Raw genomic sequence first — 21,949 nt, forward strand, 5'->3', positions numbered from 1 at the left:
AAGACTTGTTCATTAGTTTGGGTCCACCGAAATGAGCAAGGAAGATTGCACAAAGTTGATTTTAATTCTTTTTGAAACCTTTGAAACACATCTCCTGAAGCAGACGACGATTTCTGTCTTTTAGGACCTGCTCTGCTTTCTGGTTAAGAGCGTAGGCGCGTCTCCCCACATCCTCTCCTTATCTGGTTTTCTCCTGCCTGTTCACGCTTTCAAAATTGTCCTTTGGGGATTCTTCTCTGATTAATGCTACTATAAGCAACAGTGGTTTTAAAATATGAATTTAATTTTGAGATATTTATCAAGATCTTCATATCACATGCATATGGGTATACTGAATAGAATCAAAGTTATATTTCTTAAAAGGAAGTATTTACATACTGGAAGGTAATTATTAGCAGGTCAATATGCAACACTCAATGTCGGATGCTTAATATGCTTTTGAAATAAACAAGAGTATCATCAATCTTTCTAAAAATATAGTATAATTTTTTAGCAGAAAATCTATCTGTAACAGATTGGTTAAAGAAAAAACATGTTGAAAGAGTCCAGCTTAATACATCGTAGTGATATTTTTTTTAATAGGCGACCTGATTTCAGTTTCATTATTTAAGTTCAGAGCTCATTGATATGTTACAAGGATCTGTAGCTTCTATTGCTTCCTGGATGAAAATAAATCCATATAAACCATACCAAAGCCGTCATGGATAACTGGTGGTAAAACTTTATTATTCAAGTTTAGATGTAACAGACATCTTTGCTGCCTGAAGATTGTTTGCATAAGAAATACACCAAGAACATGTTGTGAGTAGAAATGAACATGCACTATGAAAACAAAATAAAATAAAATGAAAAAAATTCCATGTGTTGTAAGAACAGAACTATTATACCCCACAGTCTGGTGTTCAAATCAGGACTACAAATTGAATGCTTTTTCTTATCAACATGAAATCATTCCATATGAAAGACATTTTCTGCTGGTGAATATTGCTGTCAGTTTTACATTGGCATTTTGAGATGTTTTTCACCCCTCCCCCCCAGATCAATCATGTTGTCAAATATTACACCCTAAAGAATTCAGCATTTGTTATTGTGACCCGTGCCTTTTTGGTAGCCATTAAAAAACTATGGTCTTATCAGCCTTGTTATAGTCTTGTCTCTTCATAGCCAACACTATAGGCTGTTTAGTAAAGATATCTACAGCTCATCTTTAATAAAAATGATGCCAAACTTTCTTGGCCTGTGGGAACCAGAGTTTTAAATAACCCCCTTGGCCACATAATAATACTTGACACTCCTATGGTGCCCTCCAACCAAGGATCTCAAAGTGCTTTACAAACAAGTACTACATTACCATTATTATTTTAATATTATTATTATTAATATACTTTTCCATTTTATAGCTGAGGAACCTGAGGCACAGAAAGAGTTCTATTTTGCAGTCATTGTATTGAAGAAATAATGGGGTAAAACCGGGATCCAGTTTTGGGCCTTGTGGGTCTGAGAAAGGTTAAGCATTCTTTTTATGGTAATTATTCTTGTCTCTGGTGCAGGACAGCATAAGCTCAACACAGTAAGATTTCTTTCGAGAAATATGTGAGCATACTTTATCCATTTCCCTATATGGATTATTGTTGATTTTTACCTCTTCTTCATCCCTGCCTTGGCACATTTTTGTCCTAGCCTCCTCCAGAGGGTCCGATGCCTCTGAATAAGTGGAATCGCTCAAGGAACTGCTGCACTGTGATTAGAAACACATAAGAACACTCTGAACCAGCAACAACAAGCAAGCACCCTACAAAGAAGCTACTCTCCTGTGATTGGCCAAATCTATGAGAATGCGGCTTTCCATGGGTCTATTTCTAATCCCTGTTAGTTAATACTCAGTAGCCTGGTACACTTGACAGTACCTTTCTTTGGTTAGTACATTTAGTTTCATATTCAAGGTGTACAGTTCCTCAGCCCTCCTTCTCTAGCAAAGTCAGAAAGCCTTCACCTACCAGCTAACCAAAGATGCCACAAGGTATTTTTTTGGTGCGACCCTCAAACAAAAGACAGAGTGTAATTCATCTCAACCGTGGGCAAGAGGCTGGACTGTGGCCTGGAGGCAGCATGACCACCAGACTACCAGCAGAGTCACTCCACAACTCCACCTCCAGATGGCAGACATTCCCACTTCTAAAGTGATGTTAATGTTTGTTAACTAGGTAGGCAGACAGCACAAGAGTCTCAAGACAGGTCGGTCACTTTGTGATGTTTTGCAGCCGCAAGGCAAGAGGGTAATAATTATTTTGATAGCAGTACGGATCATCTTCAATTTATTAAGAAAAATTTCCCCAGGCAATTAAAATATATATGTACATTTAATGTTTTGGGAGCTGTATTTGCATTAGATCATAATAGATTATGTGCACATGTGCAATCATAAACAGGGTGTGCTACCACAGGCTTCCATAACAAGCTCTTGAAGATTATCACCGTCTTCTTCTCCTTATTATCTTAGAAAAGAATCCCCGTGCTTGTTTCCTACACTCTACCTTTACTAAAAGAGAATAGTTTAGGACAGAACGTCACTATCTTAAAAGTGGATTGAACAAAACAAAACAAAATGAAACAAACAAAACATCTCAATATGTTATGTAGAGAGAACTGGGCAACTCTTTGTCGTTTGAACAACAGAGAGAACGTATTAACTCTGTGAGCTCCAACCTGTTCTCTTGTTCTTAGAGTCATTGTAGTGTCTCTCAGTCCACAATTTTCTGAGGTGGGCTGGCTCCTTATGGTTTATATCCCAAACAACCGTCCTTTCATGGGGTGAGTGAAGGTGAGAGAGAAGTAAGAAAAGGAAGAGTGTGCACGAGCTGGTTTTGGCCCAGTTGAAGCCAAAGCTCAGTAGAGAACTGAAAAATAGCTTGAGGAGAATGGAAGGGTTGAAATGGCACACAGTACTTTAGATGGTATATCCAGAAGACTTTTCCAAGAGTGAAAAGTTTCAAATTCATCTTAAAAATCCTTCGAAAAAGGTTAAATACCTAAATACCTCACTGAAAATCCTTCACAATTTAAGACAAAAGTCTTCAAATGCCTTTAAAAATATAACTCATTTTTAAATACAGTTTGAAACATGGAATCAAAACTTTAGGTCATCAAAAAATGAGTGTTTTAGTGTTATTATCAATGTCCATCATTTTTTAAGGCCCAACTTTTCTCAACCAAAATACGCATAACATAAACAAACATGAAAATAAAAGTAATTAATAATAAAGGAATACGGAATAAGATCTAACATGCCAATGCTATCCAAAAGATAATCTACTGAAAGTAGACTGACCATAAATATTCCAAGAACAGTGATATGTATCTTCCAATGCTAATCATTTCTACTATGTCTGACTGAGAAAAAATAAGAAAACAATGGAATGAAAAAACAAAAGGCATACATGCCACAAGGAAAAATCTACTCGTGTCTAACACACTGAAGAAATTGCATAAGGATACCAAAGATGTAATGTGCAAGATTGCCCAAGTTGACCAAATTTCTGGTATGTTGTTGAATTGGGCAGTCCACATATAATGAGCCTTGAGGATCAGTACAGTGCACTTTAACGTTCATGTTACTAAGGAAGTTAAATATTGTTGTTTGGGAAATCTCCTTTTTAGATCTTTGACTCCTCTCAGATAGCCCTCTATATTCTGAGATGCAGCCACCACAATCGTAAGAAAGATAAATTATATCAAGTCGTTTGAATGTCAAAGCTCCTCATTCCTCCTCTTTATTTCAGTTCTTGTGAACATTTGAGCTATCCCACAGACAGGTAAGAATAAAACAGGGTCCTTTAACAATGAAAACCAAAGCAGAGGACTTAGTCCTGATTTTCTTTCTCTCGATCTTCTCTTTTTTTTTTTCTTTTCTTTTTCCATTTTTTTAAAACATGAAAATAAACAACAAAAAAAATGCAAGAATGAAGATGAGGACAACATAGCATCAGGAAGGTATTTTTAACTTCATTCGCTGTAACAGTCACAGACTGGTTAGCTCTACCTGCCATCCAACTCTAAGAAATGAGACTTCCGCATTGTGAGAAAGAAGCCAAACCCAACCCAACAGAACAACACAGAAGCAACTGCGAATTAATGTAAAACTGGAGTGCAAATGGCACTACAGAATGCAATAAAAACATCCGTGCTGCAGAGTCCAGCAACACTTATCAAAATAATCTCTGAAATGTTTCACCTGAAACATAGACAAAGCAATAAAAAGAGGATATATGTTTATCATCTTAAGCATAACAATGGGAGTTAAGAGCTTAAAATTAAAAAACAAACAAACAAACAAAAAAAAGAAAATACTTGGAATGAATAGTGCTACCCTTGTATCCTAAGTAGGCATAAAAATATTTTCATTTCCTTCTTGTTTTCCACACCGTTACATTGAGAACTTCCTTTGTTTCATGTTACCGTTTACAACTTTAATGCACACATACACACACGCACGCACATACACACTAGAGATCCCTACTGCAATAGAAATAGTTGCTTCATTACCTTGTTTGCTACATTTGCAAATGTAAACACCTAGGCAGAGCCAGGACTGACTCCAATGCATGATGGGATATCTTTGTTGCATACGTACACTGTAGAAAATAATTATTCAATATGTCAGGCACCATTATTTGAAATGTAATACATTAATATTTACTAGAAAAATAAGTTTTTTTTCCTTTTTGTTCTCCCAACTTCTTTAATGAAATAAGTTAATCTGACAGTGCATCCAGTAGCTTGTAATATCTTCTACATCTCCGTGGCAAAAAATAAACTACTGGTTGGGACAATATAATGCAAATTATTAAAGTCAGTCCTTGTACATACATCCTTGTAGCAAGCATTGAGGCTCGACTAACAGCACCTTAAACCAATTATTTAATGTTCAATTATTTAGCCCTATTTCCCTGAGCAGTTATGCTGAGGAGCTCTCCCTTCATGGATAGTTTTTTTTTTTTTTTTTTACAAAGCCTTAAGTATTAAAAGTACTATGAAGACATACTTCTAAGAATCCTACTTACTGCTACTTAACTAAATCTGTGTGAGTCTAATGAAGGGATTGATTGGCATAGACCAACTGTCAGTCTGTGGTAACGTAACCTTGCATGCTGCCTGACCACAAAGTTTGGACATTATATTTAACCAAAAGAAAATAAATAAATACAGCAGGTTACCTTGTGGAGAAATACCATGTGTTCTCAACAAATTAAAGCCATGGCCTGACATTTGTACTTATCTGGTCGTTTGAAGTGAGGGGATTGCTTTAGTTACAATGTGCCAAGAGAGATTAGTGACCAACAGGAGGTTGAAAAAAATATTCCAAACCAGTTCATCATAAACAAGAAAGAAATATCTGGCAAAAAAAAATTACTACCTAAAGCACTAAGGACATTGTTTTAAGAGTGGATAGATTTGAAACAAAATGGATCTAAACTGCAAAACAAATGACTACCAAGTACTGGAGCATCTAAAGGACGAAAGTATCAAGGAGGGTGTGCATGTGTGTGTACAGGCAGGGCTGGCCAAAAAGCATTGTGCCACCAACTGTCACGATTCTTACTGCTCGCTCAACAAGCCTAACCAGTTCACATTTTGAGGTCTAAATCTGAAACATGGTCAATGAGAGGAGCCTACTTTGAGAGGTGCCATTTTTTCTTCCATTGCCCTGGAGATTTTTTTTTCTCCTCCTTTGGCTGAGATCTCATGATATTTTAAGTTGTAGGCAACCTAATCTGAATGGATGGGCCAATAGCCAGCCTAATACTGCTGTCACATGATAGTATGTAAACTCCTTCAAACAATAGAGAGCATTTGTATCTTTACAAACAAATGGCTATAATTTGGTTGGGCCTCTGTACAGAGATTCAGCAGTACACATTAGGTAAGATCATTTTCACTCTAGTTCTCCTTTTTTTTTTTTAAATTATCTATCAATTCCATTCTTTCTCACTGACCATATGTTTCATTTTAAAATCTTGGTAACCTACTCATCAAAAGAAAGAAATTAAGAAAAAGGGAATTTCATGTTGGGTAAGGCAGGCTCTATGAATTATTTTTTTAATAAGTCTTCATAAGACATTACAAGCTATTGAATTCCCATCAAGAAAACCTATTTCTATTTAATTGTGCTAAGTGCTAAGGTTTTACTCTTTAGGTTTTCCATTTTTTTCTGCTTGTGCATTGTTCCTATGCAGGCCCCTCTGGATATGTGTTGTGAAGTCATATTTGTCCGTGCAAAGATGCTGGCATATGCTGCACTGGAAAGGTCCACTGTCACCATGGCAACTCATATGCAAAGCATACATCACTTCATCCAGGAAAACAATGCCACAGTGCACACATTTCGTTGAAAGTTCATCTTGAGTGCTTCTGTCAACTTTCTCCGTCTTAACTACATTCAAGGGACCTTCATTTTTTACGTTTGATGGTGCCTTGCTTTTCTCCTTGGCGGCACCATTTGCAGTTGGCCCAGGTCTGGAATGCTTGATCGCCAAATCTAGAGGAATGTCATTGTCTGATCCAACAGCTGAGAAATGAGGAGGCAGATTGAAGGTGGGATAAGGCACATAGTTTTGGCAAGGATTTGGTAAGCCAGGCACATGACTCAAGTAGTGCGGATTCCCAGGAACAGAGAGCTTATATTTACTCCAGAACCGTAGCCAATCAGCTTCACTCTGGAAGTCATTATGTACAAAAGGAACTCCAAAAAGTGGGTATTGGTACTTTTCGATGGGGCTGCCTGGTGGAGAATAGTTGGGGTGTTTTGCAGGCCTCATGTACTTTTCTATGGGGCTGCCTCTTTCAGAACTTCCTTTCCCATCAGATACGGATGAACTGTTTCCTGGATCTCCAGTACTTTCCTGAGGACTTTTTATCTGAATGTGCAAAGGCTGCATCCTTTTGTGAATATCCAGAGTTTGGCTGACCAGGACCGGCTGTTGAGCAGAATGGCTTTTAGTCAATGAACCCTGGGCTTCGTATTTACTCAGGCTCGGAAGTGGAATTTCTCTCTGATGACTTTCACTTAAGTGATCTTCTGACCTCCTCTCTAAGGGGCTTCCATTGACCTGCTCCTCCCCACTTCCCCTCTGCTGTTTGTTGAGTTGCTCAGCCTGAAGTGCCTCTGGGTTAAGGCGCTTTCTTGTCCGTCTTCTAATAATCTGCTCGCCGTTGTTTTGTTTAATGATGTTTAAAGGCCTGGGAGTCTGCAGGGAACACACACAATACATAAAAGAGAAACGTTAAAAAAATACATTAAATGCATTGAAAATTCCTCACAAATATCAACCACACTGAAATTCAGAGCAGGGATAGCCTTTATGCTACTAATCTCTTCTTTCCTCACTAGGCAAGATCAGAGGAAGTAACCAAAACGTAGTGTCTTAAGCTAAAAATAAATAATATCCATCTTGGAAGGGGTGTGGCCGAGGAACAGAAAAGTTTAATTTTCTTGAAAGCAGTGTTTTCAGACTTAAGGAGATTTGGGGACTGTCACCACTAATGAAAAGTACGAGGAAACCATTTGAAGAAATGATTTTTCTAAAATACATCAGCTCTGGAGTTAGGTAAAGATACTTCGACACAGTCATTTGGTGGATAAGTATTGGCAGTAGGAAAAACCAAAACAAAGAAAAACTATGCATTGCTCTATCCTAAGAACCAAACCGTGTTTCTCCCTTGGATCAGTTCATGTATCAAAGACTTAGCATGATGGTGTCTACAGCTGTCTTCTCAAGGGGAAATTAAGGAACTAAGGAAGAGTCCTCACCAGACTTTTCCAGGCTCGTACTTCCATCCCCCATCAACGACCGTGAGAAAACCAGTTTTTGTTGCTATAAGTCACTCAGTCAGCCTAAAGTGTCTTGCCATGATGCTTTAAGCTGACTACCACATACATATTTGTAAAGATTTGCAAAGGTAAATATATGATATTTGTATCAGAGACTAAGTCAGGACTGTGAGAAAAAAATTTCAGGAAATCATCACAGGAAGTTTTTGGCCTTAATTCTACTCTTCTGTTTCAATGATCTCTGCATATTCCTTACTTGATCACAGGAAAAACAGTTGAAAAGATAAATTCCTTCTCATGTTTGGTTCAGATACCTGAACTCCCATCCCAGTCTACTTAAAATGAATGCGGGCTTCCATTCAGCTCAAGAACTGCATACAGCGTAGACATTTCATGATCGGTACCTAGGTGCATGTTGAATAGTTATTTATATTATATGACTAAAACTTGGAGGTAAGAGTATAAGAACTCTGCTTGCAGAAGAGCTCTAATTTTCATTTGTCAAGTGAAATAAGTAGGTATAATAAATTAATGTATATTTATGGACTCCATTTCCTGGGAACGTTCAGGTGGTCTGATTTTTTCCAAAATATTATTGATAATTTCTGCACATATAAACATCTAGTTTGTGAATAATTCATGAAAGATTCAGACTTCAGTACGAAAGGTCGTACTTTAGATATTAAAGCAACACAAGTAAGACTTTTGGGAGAATATTTCTATGGCCACTAGATATATGGGTAGGAATAAAAATCGCACACTTGATACTGGAGACGAAGTCAGTGGACTCAGAATGAAAATCTTAGTTGGGTTGCATAGGCCACGTACACTCATGTTGCATAGTAAAAAATGCTCAGTATTCAGTCTCCATACCACAAAGAAGCCTGGAATTTAATTAATCCCTACAATTTTATAATTGTGTAGTTTTTTGGGTGCACACAATTTTTATGTTTTTTCATTTATGGTAAAATAAAAAAAAAAGCCTGAAATCTGAGACCATCTTGCCTCTGAAGAGATGAATATTAAAATAATTTTGAAAAAAAGTTCGGTGTATTTCACAGTGGTTAAATTATCATAATTTGGCTGAGCAGCAATTTAATTAATTCTTGGCCTACTAATTGGCCAAAGTTCAATTAAAACCATTAATGTCAGTGCTCATTAAACAGAGGCTTGTTGCTGTGCTTACATAGTGAGGGTTAAAAAAAAATGTAAAGTGGCAGTAAGGGTCTTTCTACCATGCTAATGACCGAGGGCTTTGCAGTATCTCAGTTAGCACCGTTGCTGGCAGTGGCATGTTTTTAAAGAGTGTTTTCAGTGTCCACTTACTAAGATGTTTTGTCTCAGACTGTATTCGCTGTAGCTCTAATCTTTTCGTTGGCCTATGCTAAGAGCTATGGTCACATGCCAAGTAAAATGAAAAAAAAAGGCGCAGGGAAAACTATTTACTAAGTGGGCATTGCTGTCCTGAAGTCAGCACTTGACAAAGATGTACGGCCTAAACTATAGAAACAGTCTTCAGGAACTTAAAAATTCCTGCTCAGATCCGGAGAACTGCCGGTTTACATTCTATTACAAGAGTTAACTTGGAGATGAAATTCATTCGAAGAACCCCCAAGAGCCAAAGCCAGCAGACCTCCGGCACAGGGCACCCACCCACATCTCTTCCACTGTGTGGCCGGCCGAGTGGCCCTGGATTCCCGTGGCATTGCTCTATGCTAATGCTTGTCCAGCTTGCAAACGGCCAAAATGGCCCATTAAAATCCCAGTGATACACTGGAATGGGAAAATCCAGGATGCTTCCATTACTCTCTTAAAATACTGTTAGTTTTTGACGTTTCTCTTCTTACGTAAATGAATTCCAGCCAATTTGGTTAACAGGTAGTTCAACTACTTGTTATGTGGAGTTCCCAGAAATCAGTCATTTTCCTCTGCTCAAAGAAGCATAATGCATTACTAATGACGTCGAATGTATCTTCCATAACGTCTAAGGTCCTTGCACAATAAATCATATTTATAACCAGAATGACTGTATTAAACAACCCTGCAAAGACAGCATGAGCAATGGAAGAGGACTTATCAGTCGTGGGTCGGGCCAGCTCATCTGTGTAAGCTCGGCCTGAAGTGCTGGGATGAATTCTTACCGAGTGAAGTTTCTGGTAGAGGCCACATGCGTTGCATACATATCCGCCATTTGCATTCTTTCGCCAGAGAGAGGTCTTTGTGGTCAGGCAATTGGCACAAAAAACACCAGAGCCTCTTCGCCTCTGAAACAGGAGGGGAAAGAAAAAAGAACCAAGGTCAGAGGTGAGTCACATGATCCAGAGAGAGTCCGAATCAGCCAAGGAGTTTTGTCTTGAGACTCCCAATACTGACAGTATAAAACCACACTGCCCATAATGAGGTCAGGTTCAATTGTGTTTAATAGGCACCCCTGATTTTCATTATAATTAACCCTACAGTGATGGATGAGGTGTGTGGAACACCAAAGGCTTTTCACAGAACCAGCTTTAACTTTTTGAACTTTGGGTTGCTCGCCTTTAATGATGGCTTCTAAATGCTCAACCCTAAAACATACCTTTTAAAAGTGTCAAAACAAAACTAAAAAAGACAGCACACGGCAAAACGTTGGAAGTAGTGTGGAATATGCTACCTGAGACTTCAAGTACGGGTTAGGGCAATTCATCTTGGAAACCATTTAACATTAAACCAGACTGCTTTACCTTTTGTGTGTCATTCCTACAACAAAAGTACTAGGTGAATACAAGAATGCCTGTTCCGGTGTTTCCCTCGTGATTATGAGATCCGAAAGAGAACACCCTCTATCCCCCAAACCTGAGCAGACTTTCGACCTTGCTGCCTAGGTAAAGAATAGTATCGCTAATGCAAACCCCCAAGAGGTGTCTGCTGAAGTCAGACAAGACCCTCTTGTCACCAGCTCTTTACCTACTCCTGCCTTGGAAATCCAGAGTTTGTTGAATAGTATGTAGATTTTAGAGGTCTGAATTGCACAATCGCCAAATTAAAAAATTATCTAAGAATATTGAAATTCTTAATGCTAATTAAGGACTGCTGGTTGCATCCCCCCACCCCCACCTCGGAGCAAGTAATGATTGTGCTGAACTTCTCATTTAAACAAAAGTCAGACTGTGTGTAGGCACAAATAGGAACAGGCAGGAAATAGAATACTCTTGCAAAAAAAAAACCCTCAAATTGTGGCTCGGCTCTCCTTTTGCAGCAAAGCCTTTAATGATAGAATAGGCCTGTGAGATAAGGAGTGGGAAAAGTCTTGCTGTAACCTAATTTTATTATAAATTAAATATTGCAAACACCATAAGTCAAAATTTCAGGGATTCATAAAATTTAGGCAATTTATTTAACCAAAGTCTATACTGTAGGGGAGTGGTGTGCCTGCCAAAAAAATACAATGGTTATAATTGTCCTCTGATACATTTCAAATGGAAAGCTTTCTGCAGACATAATTTTGGCTTCGAGACTGGAACACTTTCTTGGCATTGAAAGGGCATTTGATTCATCGGGTGTTTCACAATCTATCACTAAAAAGACCTGGTGAGCAGCCAGCTCCCTATAGGGTAATTTTTCCATCCAGATGCAAGTGCTATCAGAGGCCCTCGTCAGCTAAACTAATTATGATCTTGCAATTGCTGATGCCTGCCCACTCTAACATTCGACATCCTCCATTAATCACCAATACAAGGAAAATGAATGAAACGTAAAGAAATGAGGGCCGCTAAGCTGCACGGCTATAAAAATCCGAAATGAGAGCAATAACTTAACAAGATTGGGGGACTGTTTTTAGTGAGCACAAAAGTCAGGCTAACAATTGCCCTTTTAAACCAAGAACACGATTTCATTAGTGTGGCCGTTTGTGCCACTTTAGGTGATGTAATAAAAGCTAGATTTTCACAAAGATAGTCTCCAGTTCCCCTTTGCTGCCTGCCCCAAACACCCATCAGATCCGAGAACGCAATGTGAGTTTCTCCACAACAGCGACATTAACCACTGGAAGCAGAGGTCTGTGGGTGCCGACTGGGGTCTGCTACCGAAGCAGAGAGCAAGCTGCCATCTAGAAACCAACAAGCCATCCTCGGTTGCACTTACAAAGCAATCCCAACACCATTTATCCAAAGGAAGCTGGGAGTGGGGGTGGGGAGTGGAGTTAGGTTTAACTGTTAATGTTTCATGGTGACATCTTGTCACTGTCCTAGATCTAAGTAACTCAATGGTAAATCAGCTCCAACGGGAACCGCACGTTTGTGTAAATGTCCTTATGGAAACCAACCCACATGCGTGGCCCAGGTCACTCCACTCAGGTCTGGATGTGAAATGATTCACCCTAGCTTGCTTCCCTTTTCTTATGCCCTGGGTACCTGACGCAGCATGCCAGTGGGCGTATGTCGGTGAGCATTTCAATCCTTGCAGAATGTGCTGCCTAATTTGTTTGCCCTTCGTTAGTATGGGGGAATCCTGAAATTACGGCACTTGTTTTCCTAGCTGTATCTTGCACTTAGCAGTTACATGCAGTTCAATTAAAGTCACTGTATTTTTTTTTTAGGACAAACCGTATCTTCCTTTAAATCTATCTGGTGTCCTTTGAATTCTCAAACTCAAAATCAATACGCTTTAGAGGTTACAAATCAGTTTGAGAAGGGAGGCTACCGTATTTCAAACTTGTTTCTGGTCGTTCAGTAGGAGCTACCATAGGAAGTGCTACCTAACCTCACAGTGCTGAAATGTCCCTTGGCTTTAGAGTGTAAAGAAGAGAATGTTGACAAGAGAATCGGGGTATTCATACTGTATAGTTGGTACTACTAAAACATGGCAGAGATGAAATAACTTGATTGGTAAATGCCTAGCAAGTCTAGATATTGGTTAAAAGAATTCAATTATGGCTATATTTTTACAGAAAAAAATTCTTGGTTTTGTTTTCACTAAATGTCGTTTTTGAACATTCAAGACATGCTTAACATATCCATATATCAGCTAGCTGTACCTCACTTGGACATATCTTATCAATTATGAAAATGGAAAACTGAGTCAGAGTGGAATATCTGGGTGTTCACACCTACTCAATAGGAGGGTGCCGGTACTTCGGTGGAGAGTGGGAGGGAGGTGAGAAGTATTTCACACGTAAGATGTTAAGTCTCATCTCAACAAATTTAGCACTTCGAAACTTGCAGAACCATGTCTTGGAGGCACCAACATTTCTTGAAACGGCAGAGAAGGTAGAAAATTTATACCGTGTCCCCATCTTAGTAACCACAAAACCTCATCTCTCTAAAACATGCGCAGCCAAGAACCCAGACAGGACAGGATACAGGAAGGTATTTCCCTGGGGTATGCACTTCCTGACTCCATTCCCAGGCAGAGCAATAGTCTGTTAGCAAAAGAAGGGAGAGGTGGTCCTGCTGCCTGTCTTTAACAATAAGCTTTACCTTAACTAAAAGAAAATCTCTACACATGGATTCAAAGTCTATCCTGTATGTCTGGATTTTTTTAAAAAGAGATTTTAAGTTTCCTCCTTTTCAATGTACTTCTTAAAAACACAAGACAGCAAGGACAGTACTGGAAATAGCATGGCTTGTTATTATTTCCACCATTAGTATTCCCTTCTAGGTTTGAAATAAACATTAATTATGTTTCCTTCGGATTAAGAGAATCAATCTGAGTTAAGAAGCAATAATAAATTATGCACAGAGAATAAAATCAAGAAAACAATGCACGGTGTAGTCTTGGTTTTCACATTTATCCTCTGGACGCAGAGTTGCCAGGTCAGGCAAGGGCAAAGCCTGAACTCTCCGTTATAATAGTCGTATATTACTGATGGTTCTGCATGTCCACGTGTGGTTTAAATAACTAGTTTCACCACTTCCTACAAGCTGTTCTTAAGTGATAGTAATAACATGTACTGTTTTGACCCCATGCTAGAGGGTGGAGAATTACAGGTCTGGAGTAAGGGAAGTGCTGGTGGAGGGAATGATGGGAAGAGGAGCTAGTGGATTATATTGCCTGCCTTTCCTGAGGGATGTACTTAGCACTAATCTTTTCTCTCTGGATGAAGGAAAGCTAAGCACGGCATAGGAGATGTTGACACCGCCCAAGTGCACCTTCTATTTCTGCCTGATTTTACTGGATGCTACAGTGATGGAAGATTGTCCTCTAACTCCAAACCTACATGAAGTCAACTCAACGATCAACTTCTACAGAAGAAACATCCCAGCATCTTTAATCAGCAAGCAGTTCAAGAGAGCAAAGCCTCTTTAGCCTTTACATTCACACCAAAGCACTGTAGGAGTGTCATTAATATCCAATCAAGCGTTGCTCAGACAGGGGCTTACTTCCTTAATTAGCTCTATATCTTTCTGTGTGGAGATTTGCCACGTGTGGTTATTAATCCAGATACAACACAAGGGGGGAAAAATAACCTAAGTTGTTTCAGCTGCATTTATCGCTTATTTTATTTTACAACTTGAGATTCATCCAGTAACAGAAATTTTAGGGTTTTCATGTTTCATTATTAAGAAGAACTGAATTCACTTGATTAATAAAATGAAAACTTGATTGAATTATTTATTCAAGTGGCTTAACGTTCAGAGACAAGACTATTCATTTCTATGATATTAAAAGTCTCCACTGGCAAAGACATTTCTGGAGAAATGATCTTTTATAATAGTTTTCTATGAATAAGAACCATTCTGGGACCATGTAATTATATAACAAGCCTTGATAGGAAGAGTATTTACTCACATTTTTTATGGTTTTATATCTTAGCCATTTTAAATCGAATCAATCTGAAAGTTGATATACATGCTGTTAGTCTGGATGTGCCTCAAATATTTTTTAACTCTTTAAATATTTTCTGTGTTTATTTGATTATATCAAGAATTCTTTGCAAATTTCATTTTAGAGAAACACACAGATGGCTACGATAGAACCTTCTGGTTCAATTTTGCAGTAATAAAATTTCAGTGGTAAGTTTAATTCAATTCAGTTCTGGGAAAAATTATTGAGTGTCCAGCCTGTGCCTGGCACTGTGTTCCGATCTGGGGTCTAAGCAATACGCAATTTCCCATGGCCTGGAATCTTGCAGATTTTCCGGTGGACACATGAATTGACGGGCCGAGACCCTTCATGAGCATCAAAAGCAAATGAAATGAAAAGCTTTTCAAAGCATTTCCCACACACACAACTATTTTAAGGGGTATTTTTTTTCTAATGATGAGTAGGATGACTACTGGTAAGCATTTGTAATAATATGTAATAGTCTAGAATTTTGGAAACAAGTTTGTATTTTATTGTACATTAGTAAAAATAGCCTATCAGTAAGACTCAATGGATTGGTCTAAATATGATTTAATGATGTTCAACTATGAAATCCATTCTAAATACTTATCTGTTATTGGACAAAAGCTGAACACTGTTTTAGGGCTAATTACTTTCATTTACCACGAGAGGCAGAATGCCGCCATATTTGCATTCTCTTTTTCCAGAAATAGAAGGGGTTTATTGTACATGATCCCACAGAATATCCATGACAGAGAGTGGTGCAGGTACTAGAAAATAAAAACAGGGAATAGTGTGCAGTGATCAGCTTTACTTTAACAGCCAGAACCATTCGAGGAAGACAAGCTGGCCAGTAGTCTAATAAAAATAGGGCAAGATTTCTGCTAAGAGAAAGCAACAGTCATCGATATTCTGGCTGAATTTTGTTCCAAATAAAATTAGGAAGAACCAGTTGAAATGGGCTGTACAGCATGACTGTGCCTGCTTTAAAGCAGCCCTAGCTGTCCCCCAGATTTCTTGCCAGAAAACCAAAGGACTCTATAAAGTTCAGCCAAGCATCCATTCTACAATCACCTATTTCAGAGCTCAGAAAGAAAATCTGCTTATTCAGGATACATCTTCAGCACATCATTGATAAGAGCAAAGATGAGTGTTAACTAAACATCTCTCTGAGGAGCAATAGCACAACAGCTCTTGTTCTATAACACAAGGCAATGCACATTCTAGCTGTCACACATTACACCCAGGTGCAGTTGTGTATACGAATTTTCCCATGATGCTTAACTAGAGTGGACCGCCATTGTAAGGGTGCCAAAACATCCGTTCTATCTCTTCTAATATGCATCACGATTCCAGCAGCAAGCAACTGAAAATCAAAAATTCCCAATGCATGTCTCACCCAGACTACGTGTCCGCTCTTCAAGCATGCATACTTTAGAGATTTCTTGCACGGATACTTTGTAGGATGACATCACCTTCCTTTGACATACCCTACATTTGGCAAATGAGCTAACCAGCAGTCCACAGTACATACAAATTATGCCACAGAATCAGAGCTGGGAAAGGCCAGTTCTTTAGACTTCTGGCCCATGCTGTTTCTGTAATAACACTCTGCTGTCACAGCATGTATGCATTTGGACGGCTAAAAATATGGTTGAAAATTTACATCTTCACTGTCGTTTTTCATTCCACGTGGTGTGAAAGTCATTGTTAAAAGATCTACTGAAGTTCATCTATGCTGCTCTCTCTGCTTTCACCTTTAGCTACTTTACTGGGGAGTTGTTTTTCTACAATGCCAGCGACAAAATCAGTCACTGAAAAATATGTAATAAAAGGCTTTGGGGGGCACTGCTAAACAACTTAGCACCTTCTAATAAAACTACTGCTGGAAAAATACATGAATTGATTCTGCTAATTTATTATATATTTTATTTATGGATATAGTTTATAAACACATTCATGATGAGAATAATTCATAATATAGAACCTCACCGGCAGAGTACTATTTCATAGTAAGTGTACAATACGCAGTGGTCAGCCTCCCAGCATTCGAACGGAGAAACCAACACAAACCTTAGATCTCACTTTACAGTGACGAGTACAATAGGAAAGAAACAAAAATGCCAATAATTTTTGTTAGTTACTGAGATGATAATAACTGGCCCATGAAGCAGTGCTGTCTTCAGTACAGTTATTGATACATAAATGATTCTTAAATGACTTCTAGCATTATGGGAAGTGTACATTCTTACAAAGACATACCACACTTTTACAGAAAATTATAGGCATGCGAAAGTCTTCACAAATATCTTCATAATATTCGAAAGACTGCCCTTACAAGATAACCCATTGAGGACACAGGATTCTAAGTACACTGGTTCCCAGGGGTGATAAGTGTGAGATATGTTTTTCCAGCTTAGCCTTGATGTGAACAATTAGGTGTTATTCTCCATTTGTTGATGGAGTAAATGAGGATGACAGAATAGTTCTTCATCCTATGTACCATCAACACCTACATCCTGATTTCAGAGCAGGTGGGATAGCCTCATCACTAACATGCTTGCCAGACAATGTGGAAACTTCAGTTGAAATCCTTATTCTTTCACACACCAGATACAGCAGTATAGCACTACCATCCCAACACTGCAGAAGCCATGGGCCCATGGAGTTCCGTGGATGGTCAGGAATTGGGAACTGACAGATTCAGTTAAAGATACTGTCTGAAAAAATAGGTTGAGTAGCCACTGAATCACATACCCACTGTTGCTTCCTGGCTCATGCATGGACCCATGAGTGAGCATGGTCACGTGAATCTATACACCCACCTATACCATAGACATACAGCTGTCATACCCCCCCCACACCAATAAAACTATATCAATACATCTTTATATCAAAGTCTAGGCAAAAGGACACGATCCATTTTCACAGAATATTTTTGCATGGTTGTCTGATACAGGCTTCATTGAGTATTTTCGTCTCTTCTTTAATAATCCATTGTGCACTTAAAATATGTATATTCATACCAAGAGCTTCTCCCCACCTGATAATTTCAAAATGATTCCGAGAGGCATGTGCTATTTTCTTCCAGCTACTTTAAGGATATGAAAACTGAGGCCTAGTAATATTTCATATCAATTAATATGCACAGGATAAAAACAGACCTGCCTCATGTCAGAACCATGGTTCCTAATACAATTTTTTATCTTATTACTATGGAGGTGACATGAGGAAAATTTTACCAAAAGCATTTCAGTAAAGCTGCCTTGGAAGAACTCCTACTTTTTCTTCCTATAGCGAGTTAGAATTATATAAGTTTGGAGGTAACAGAAGGAAATGACTCATCCTTGCTCAGGTAACTCAATGAACGCTCTGAGGTTGACAGCTAGAGAAAGAGAGCATGTGGCTAATGGTGGGAAATGGATGGAGGCGCAGGGAAAATGTAACAGATATGTTTTGATCTTGATGTACCTGAAAGAGTGTCTGAATTGGCACTCTGTTTATGAGTATAGTTGATGACTTCAGTGACAGACCCTAGCAATACCTGTCATATGGAAAGGACCCTATACTCCAGGACTCTGCTTTTATACATGACTTGGCTAGAGATGAGATTGAAAAAAATGATGCTGGTGTTTTGACATGTTGTGTAAACAAACATTTCAGATACCAGTTTATTAACTTTACTTTCCCCATTTGTATTATTTCCGGGAATAAACTTTTCACAATATTGATGACATTAGCATACAAGATCACTTATTTCTGCTGTCAGAAGGATAGGTTATTTTTAACCAAATGTATCAAGATTCAGATAATTCGAAAATACTAATTTCATTACTTTTGCTTTATTTGTATAGACACATTTATATTTTTTGTATACTGATAGAGCATGCATTTTTGATTCCATGAGTTAGATGTTCCATTTAACCAAAATGAAAACATCCTCTATTCCAAATACCTCAGGTCTAGTCTAGAGGATATGACAAAAATGAAATGTTGAAAAAGAGCATTGATCCTCTTATCCCAAAGATGATAGCTATTGTATTTATCCTATTAAAATACCAACATCAATAGAGACATGCCCGGAAACACACACCAAACACACACAAATATAAACATACAAAACATACACAACCATGCACACACAAATACACACAAATACACATACACAAACACACATCAATATACATACAAACACATACTCACAAATATTATATACACACACAAATACACACACATAAACACACACACACACACACACCACACAAACACACATAAAACTTCCTAGAGGTAATACAAGTATTAAGTATACATAGTCCAAAAATAGTCACATGGATATATAAAATCTGTATTTTTGACATTACAGACTGTGACACATTGCAGTTTCTAAGATATTTGATTCAAAATGAGAGTTTTAAAAATATGTGTGTGTGTATGTGTGTGTGTATGTGGTGTGTGTGTGTGTGTCTATATGGACACGTGTTTGTTATGTGGAAAAATGGTGTTGAATTTCACCCATATTTTAATTCTTTTAGCTACTTTAAAGTATTGTCACTTTTCAATTCAGCCTTGTGTTTCCTAGGGACACATGAAATGGTAGTTATTTAAAGAGATGATGCCAACGGCTGAAATAGGCACCTGGTATATGATGTCATTCTTCAGACAGATGCCCTGTTTTATTGAGAGCTCCTTGACTACTACAGGTAAACAGAACATCAGCAGACAACTTCACTATCAAAGCACTGTGCAGACAGGAAAATCGAAGCTGATTTGTGAAAGTTTAATAACACGACTTTCAAAAAGACTGCTTGGAATTTCCTTAACAAGAATGATGCATTTTGGAATAACTGAAATCTTTCACAGGAAGACTGCTTCTTCAGTAACTGTCCCAGTAAATTACTCACGAAAGTTCTCTAAGGGGCTACCCCACCCCCATCAAATAAAATTACTCACGAAAGTTCTCTAAGGGGCTACCCTACCCCCATCAAATAGCTCACGTACATGACTTCCTTTTCAATTACCAACTTGTCTGCAGTACCATCTGTAAGAAAGAACGCATACCTCTCTCTGCTTTTGCACTTCCATTAGTGCGGCTGGCTGCAGCTGCTCAAGAAGAAGGCTGCGATTGTCTCTGCTTCGGCGTGTGTGTGTGTGTGTGTGTGTGTGTGTGTGTGTGTGTGTGTGTGTGTTGTGTTTATATATGATTCACTCATCCCCTTACTTGTACCTAGTCCTCTATGTGATCTAAACTTTGTTAATCGAATTGGATCACAGGCCATAGCAAGAGCTACCTCATCACACCAAGGATGCCTCAAGGTGTCTGCTCAGCCATCAGACATCAGAGGAACAGTTCAGATCTTCTCTAACTTTGACATTTTATACATCAAGCATAATATCAGAAAAATCAAACCTGAGACCTTGCAGTGCAAAGGCAGACACAAACCTCCTGCAGAATGAGGTTTTATTTCAGAAGACGGGCTTTGCAAATAGAATACAGTAACTTTTGGACCCCAGTCTTGCCCCGAATAAGCTTCCTGTACTATCTGCAGAAGACATAACTAAGATATAGCTAAGAATTGACAACCAATGTTCCAAGCGCCCCACAAGAAATACACCTTTCTATGGCGAAGAAAATGAACTTCAAAAAGAAAACTATCATATTCTAAAATAAAAAACCTTATGGAAACATTCATAGATAAGCTGAAATGCAAAGCCCAAAACAGAAGAAGAAATTAAAGGAAAAAATAATAGCTTACTTGTAAGTGTTCCATTTTTATTTAAAGCTTTACTACACATGTCTTAGACTGTTCTTTTGTTAGGGCATTTGGAATGCCCATAGAGGGACTTTGCCCAGCCTTATATATTACATGGTTTTAAATCACCAAACGGCTTTACATTCTTGGCATTTAGAGTAAGAGACAGAGTACAGGGGCCTTGATTTTATCAAAAGTTGTTCTTAGGGACCTGAGGGATACAAAAGAAAGACTTAATTCTATTATAACATTCATATCATTGTAGCATTGCACATAATGGACACATTTGGTTACTGACAACTTAGTTCAGGAGAACTATCAGAAAAAAAAACATTGTTGACTGAGTTATCTCTTTAAAACAAAATGCTTGTGTCCACAGACAAAGGATATACCTAGCAGAATCCTATTTTAAGTGTAGTTTTTTGAAGAAATGCAAAGGGCCTCATTTTCAAAGAATGTCAAAATCAGATTTGTAAATAGTTTCAATCTACTGAATTCCAAAACAAAAATTGGGCATCTTATTTACACTCCATATTCTCTGAGCTCGGGAGGAGGCCTTGATGATTCAAGCCTCTACATAATTTACAAAACATATGGGAATTGCCTATGTGGACAAATGCATTTGAATATGTGTTCACATTGCAAACATATAATAGACATGTATATACACTGAAATAAATAAAGCTATCCATTGGAACACTTTCAGTACTAATCCAGAGTGAAATATTATAGCTTGCCTTAATTTTCATTAAATCAATACCATATATTATAATTGTGAGTGACACCTGCATACTGGCATGCTCTTAAGAGGGCCCATGAGTTTCTTGCAGTATAAAAATGAATACTAGTCAAGAATATTTAAATATTTAATGATAGATCATACATTTTATGGAAAAGGATTGGTTAAGAGCATAGTAGAGAACTTGAGAATGTGTAACCTACTCCAGCTTAAGGGTGACTGACTTTAGTAGGTGGGAAGCAACATAAACAATTCTATCACCACTTGTTTTATCTCCAGCTTATTTGATTCCTAGGTTATAGAGTACTCTCAACTCACACACATTCCAAAATAACACAAATGCCACCACATACAATGGATTCATGAACATGCGACTCGGTGTTGCACTTTCTTTCTTTCGTGTCAGAAGATATTGAATATTTCAATAAATAGATTTTAGATTATAATTGCATGCCTTTTGACAACATGAAATAGCTCCATAATCATCGTAATATTTTTATTGATGTATGCTGACTTACAAATGGAAAAACTTCATTCATATTTGTTTTCACAACAACACAGACTCTTGTGGATGATGACCTAAGACTCCTTTGGAGAAGTCATGACTTTAAAATGGTTTACCATTTTTAATTACATGTGTCAAAACATGAGTACCCAACCCCGTTTCTGGTGTTTTGTTTTTCTCCTTCAGGATCCCTACTTCTGTTTCATTCTTTTCTTACTGTATTTTAAAAGACTTTAAGAATTGCAGTGCATAAATACACTTTGGAAATAGATTAGGTGTGATGTTACCCATGAGCCTAACTAAGATACATATTTCTTATTTGTTTT

At 38.0% G+C, this 21,949-nt stretch overlaps 1 protein-coding gene across 16 annotated transcripts in view; it reads right to left on the reverse strand.

Annotated features, from left to right (window-relative positions):
- Window positions 1-262: 262 nt before the first annotated feature.
- The window catches only part of Trps1 (transcriptional repressor GATA binding 1), a 226,572-nt gene continuing 204,885 nt past the window's right edge, over window positions 263-21,949 (reverse strand). For 15 of the 16 annotated variants that reach the window (XM_087556425.1, XM_087556430.1, XM_087556432.1 and 12 more), the window contains 2 exons: window positions 9,970-10,092; window positions 664-7,244 (listed from right to left, as the gene is read on the reverse strand). In XM_087556425.1, coding sequence (XP_087412551.1) covers window positions 6,183-7,244; window positions 9,970-10,092 — 1,185 coding nt within the window. In that variant the 3' untranslated portion in view covers window positions 664-6,182. 16 annotated transcript variants of the gene reach the window in all.

Source organism: Rattus norvegicus, chromosome 7, assembly GCF_021556685.1.
Source record: "Rattus norvegicus strain SHRSP/BbbUtx chromosome 7, alternate assembly SHRSP_T2T, whole genome shotgun sequence".
In the NCBI taxonomy this organism is placed as follows: domain Eukaryota; kingdom Metazoa; phylum Chordata; class Mammalia; order Rodentia; family Muridae; genus Rattus; species Rattus norvegicus.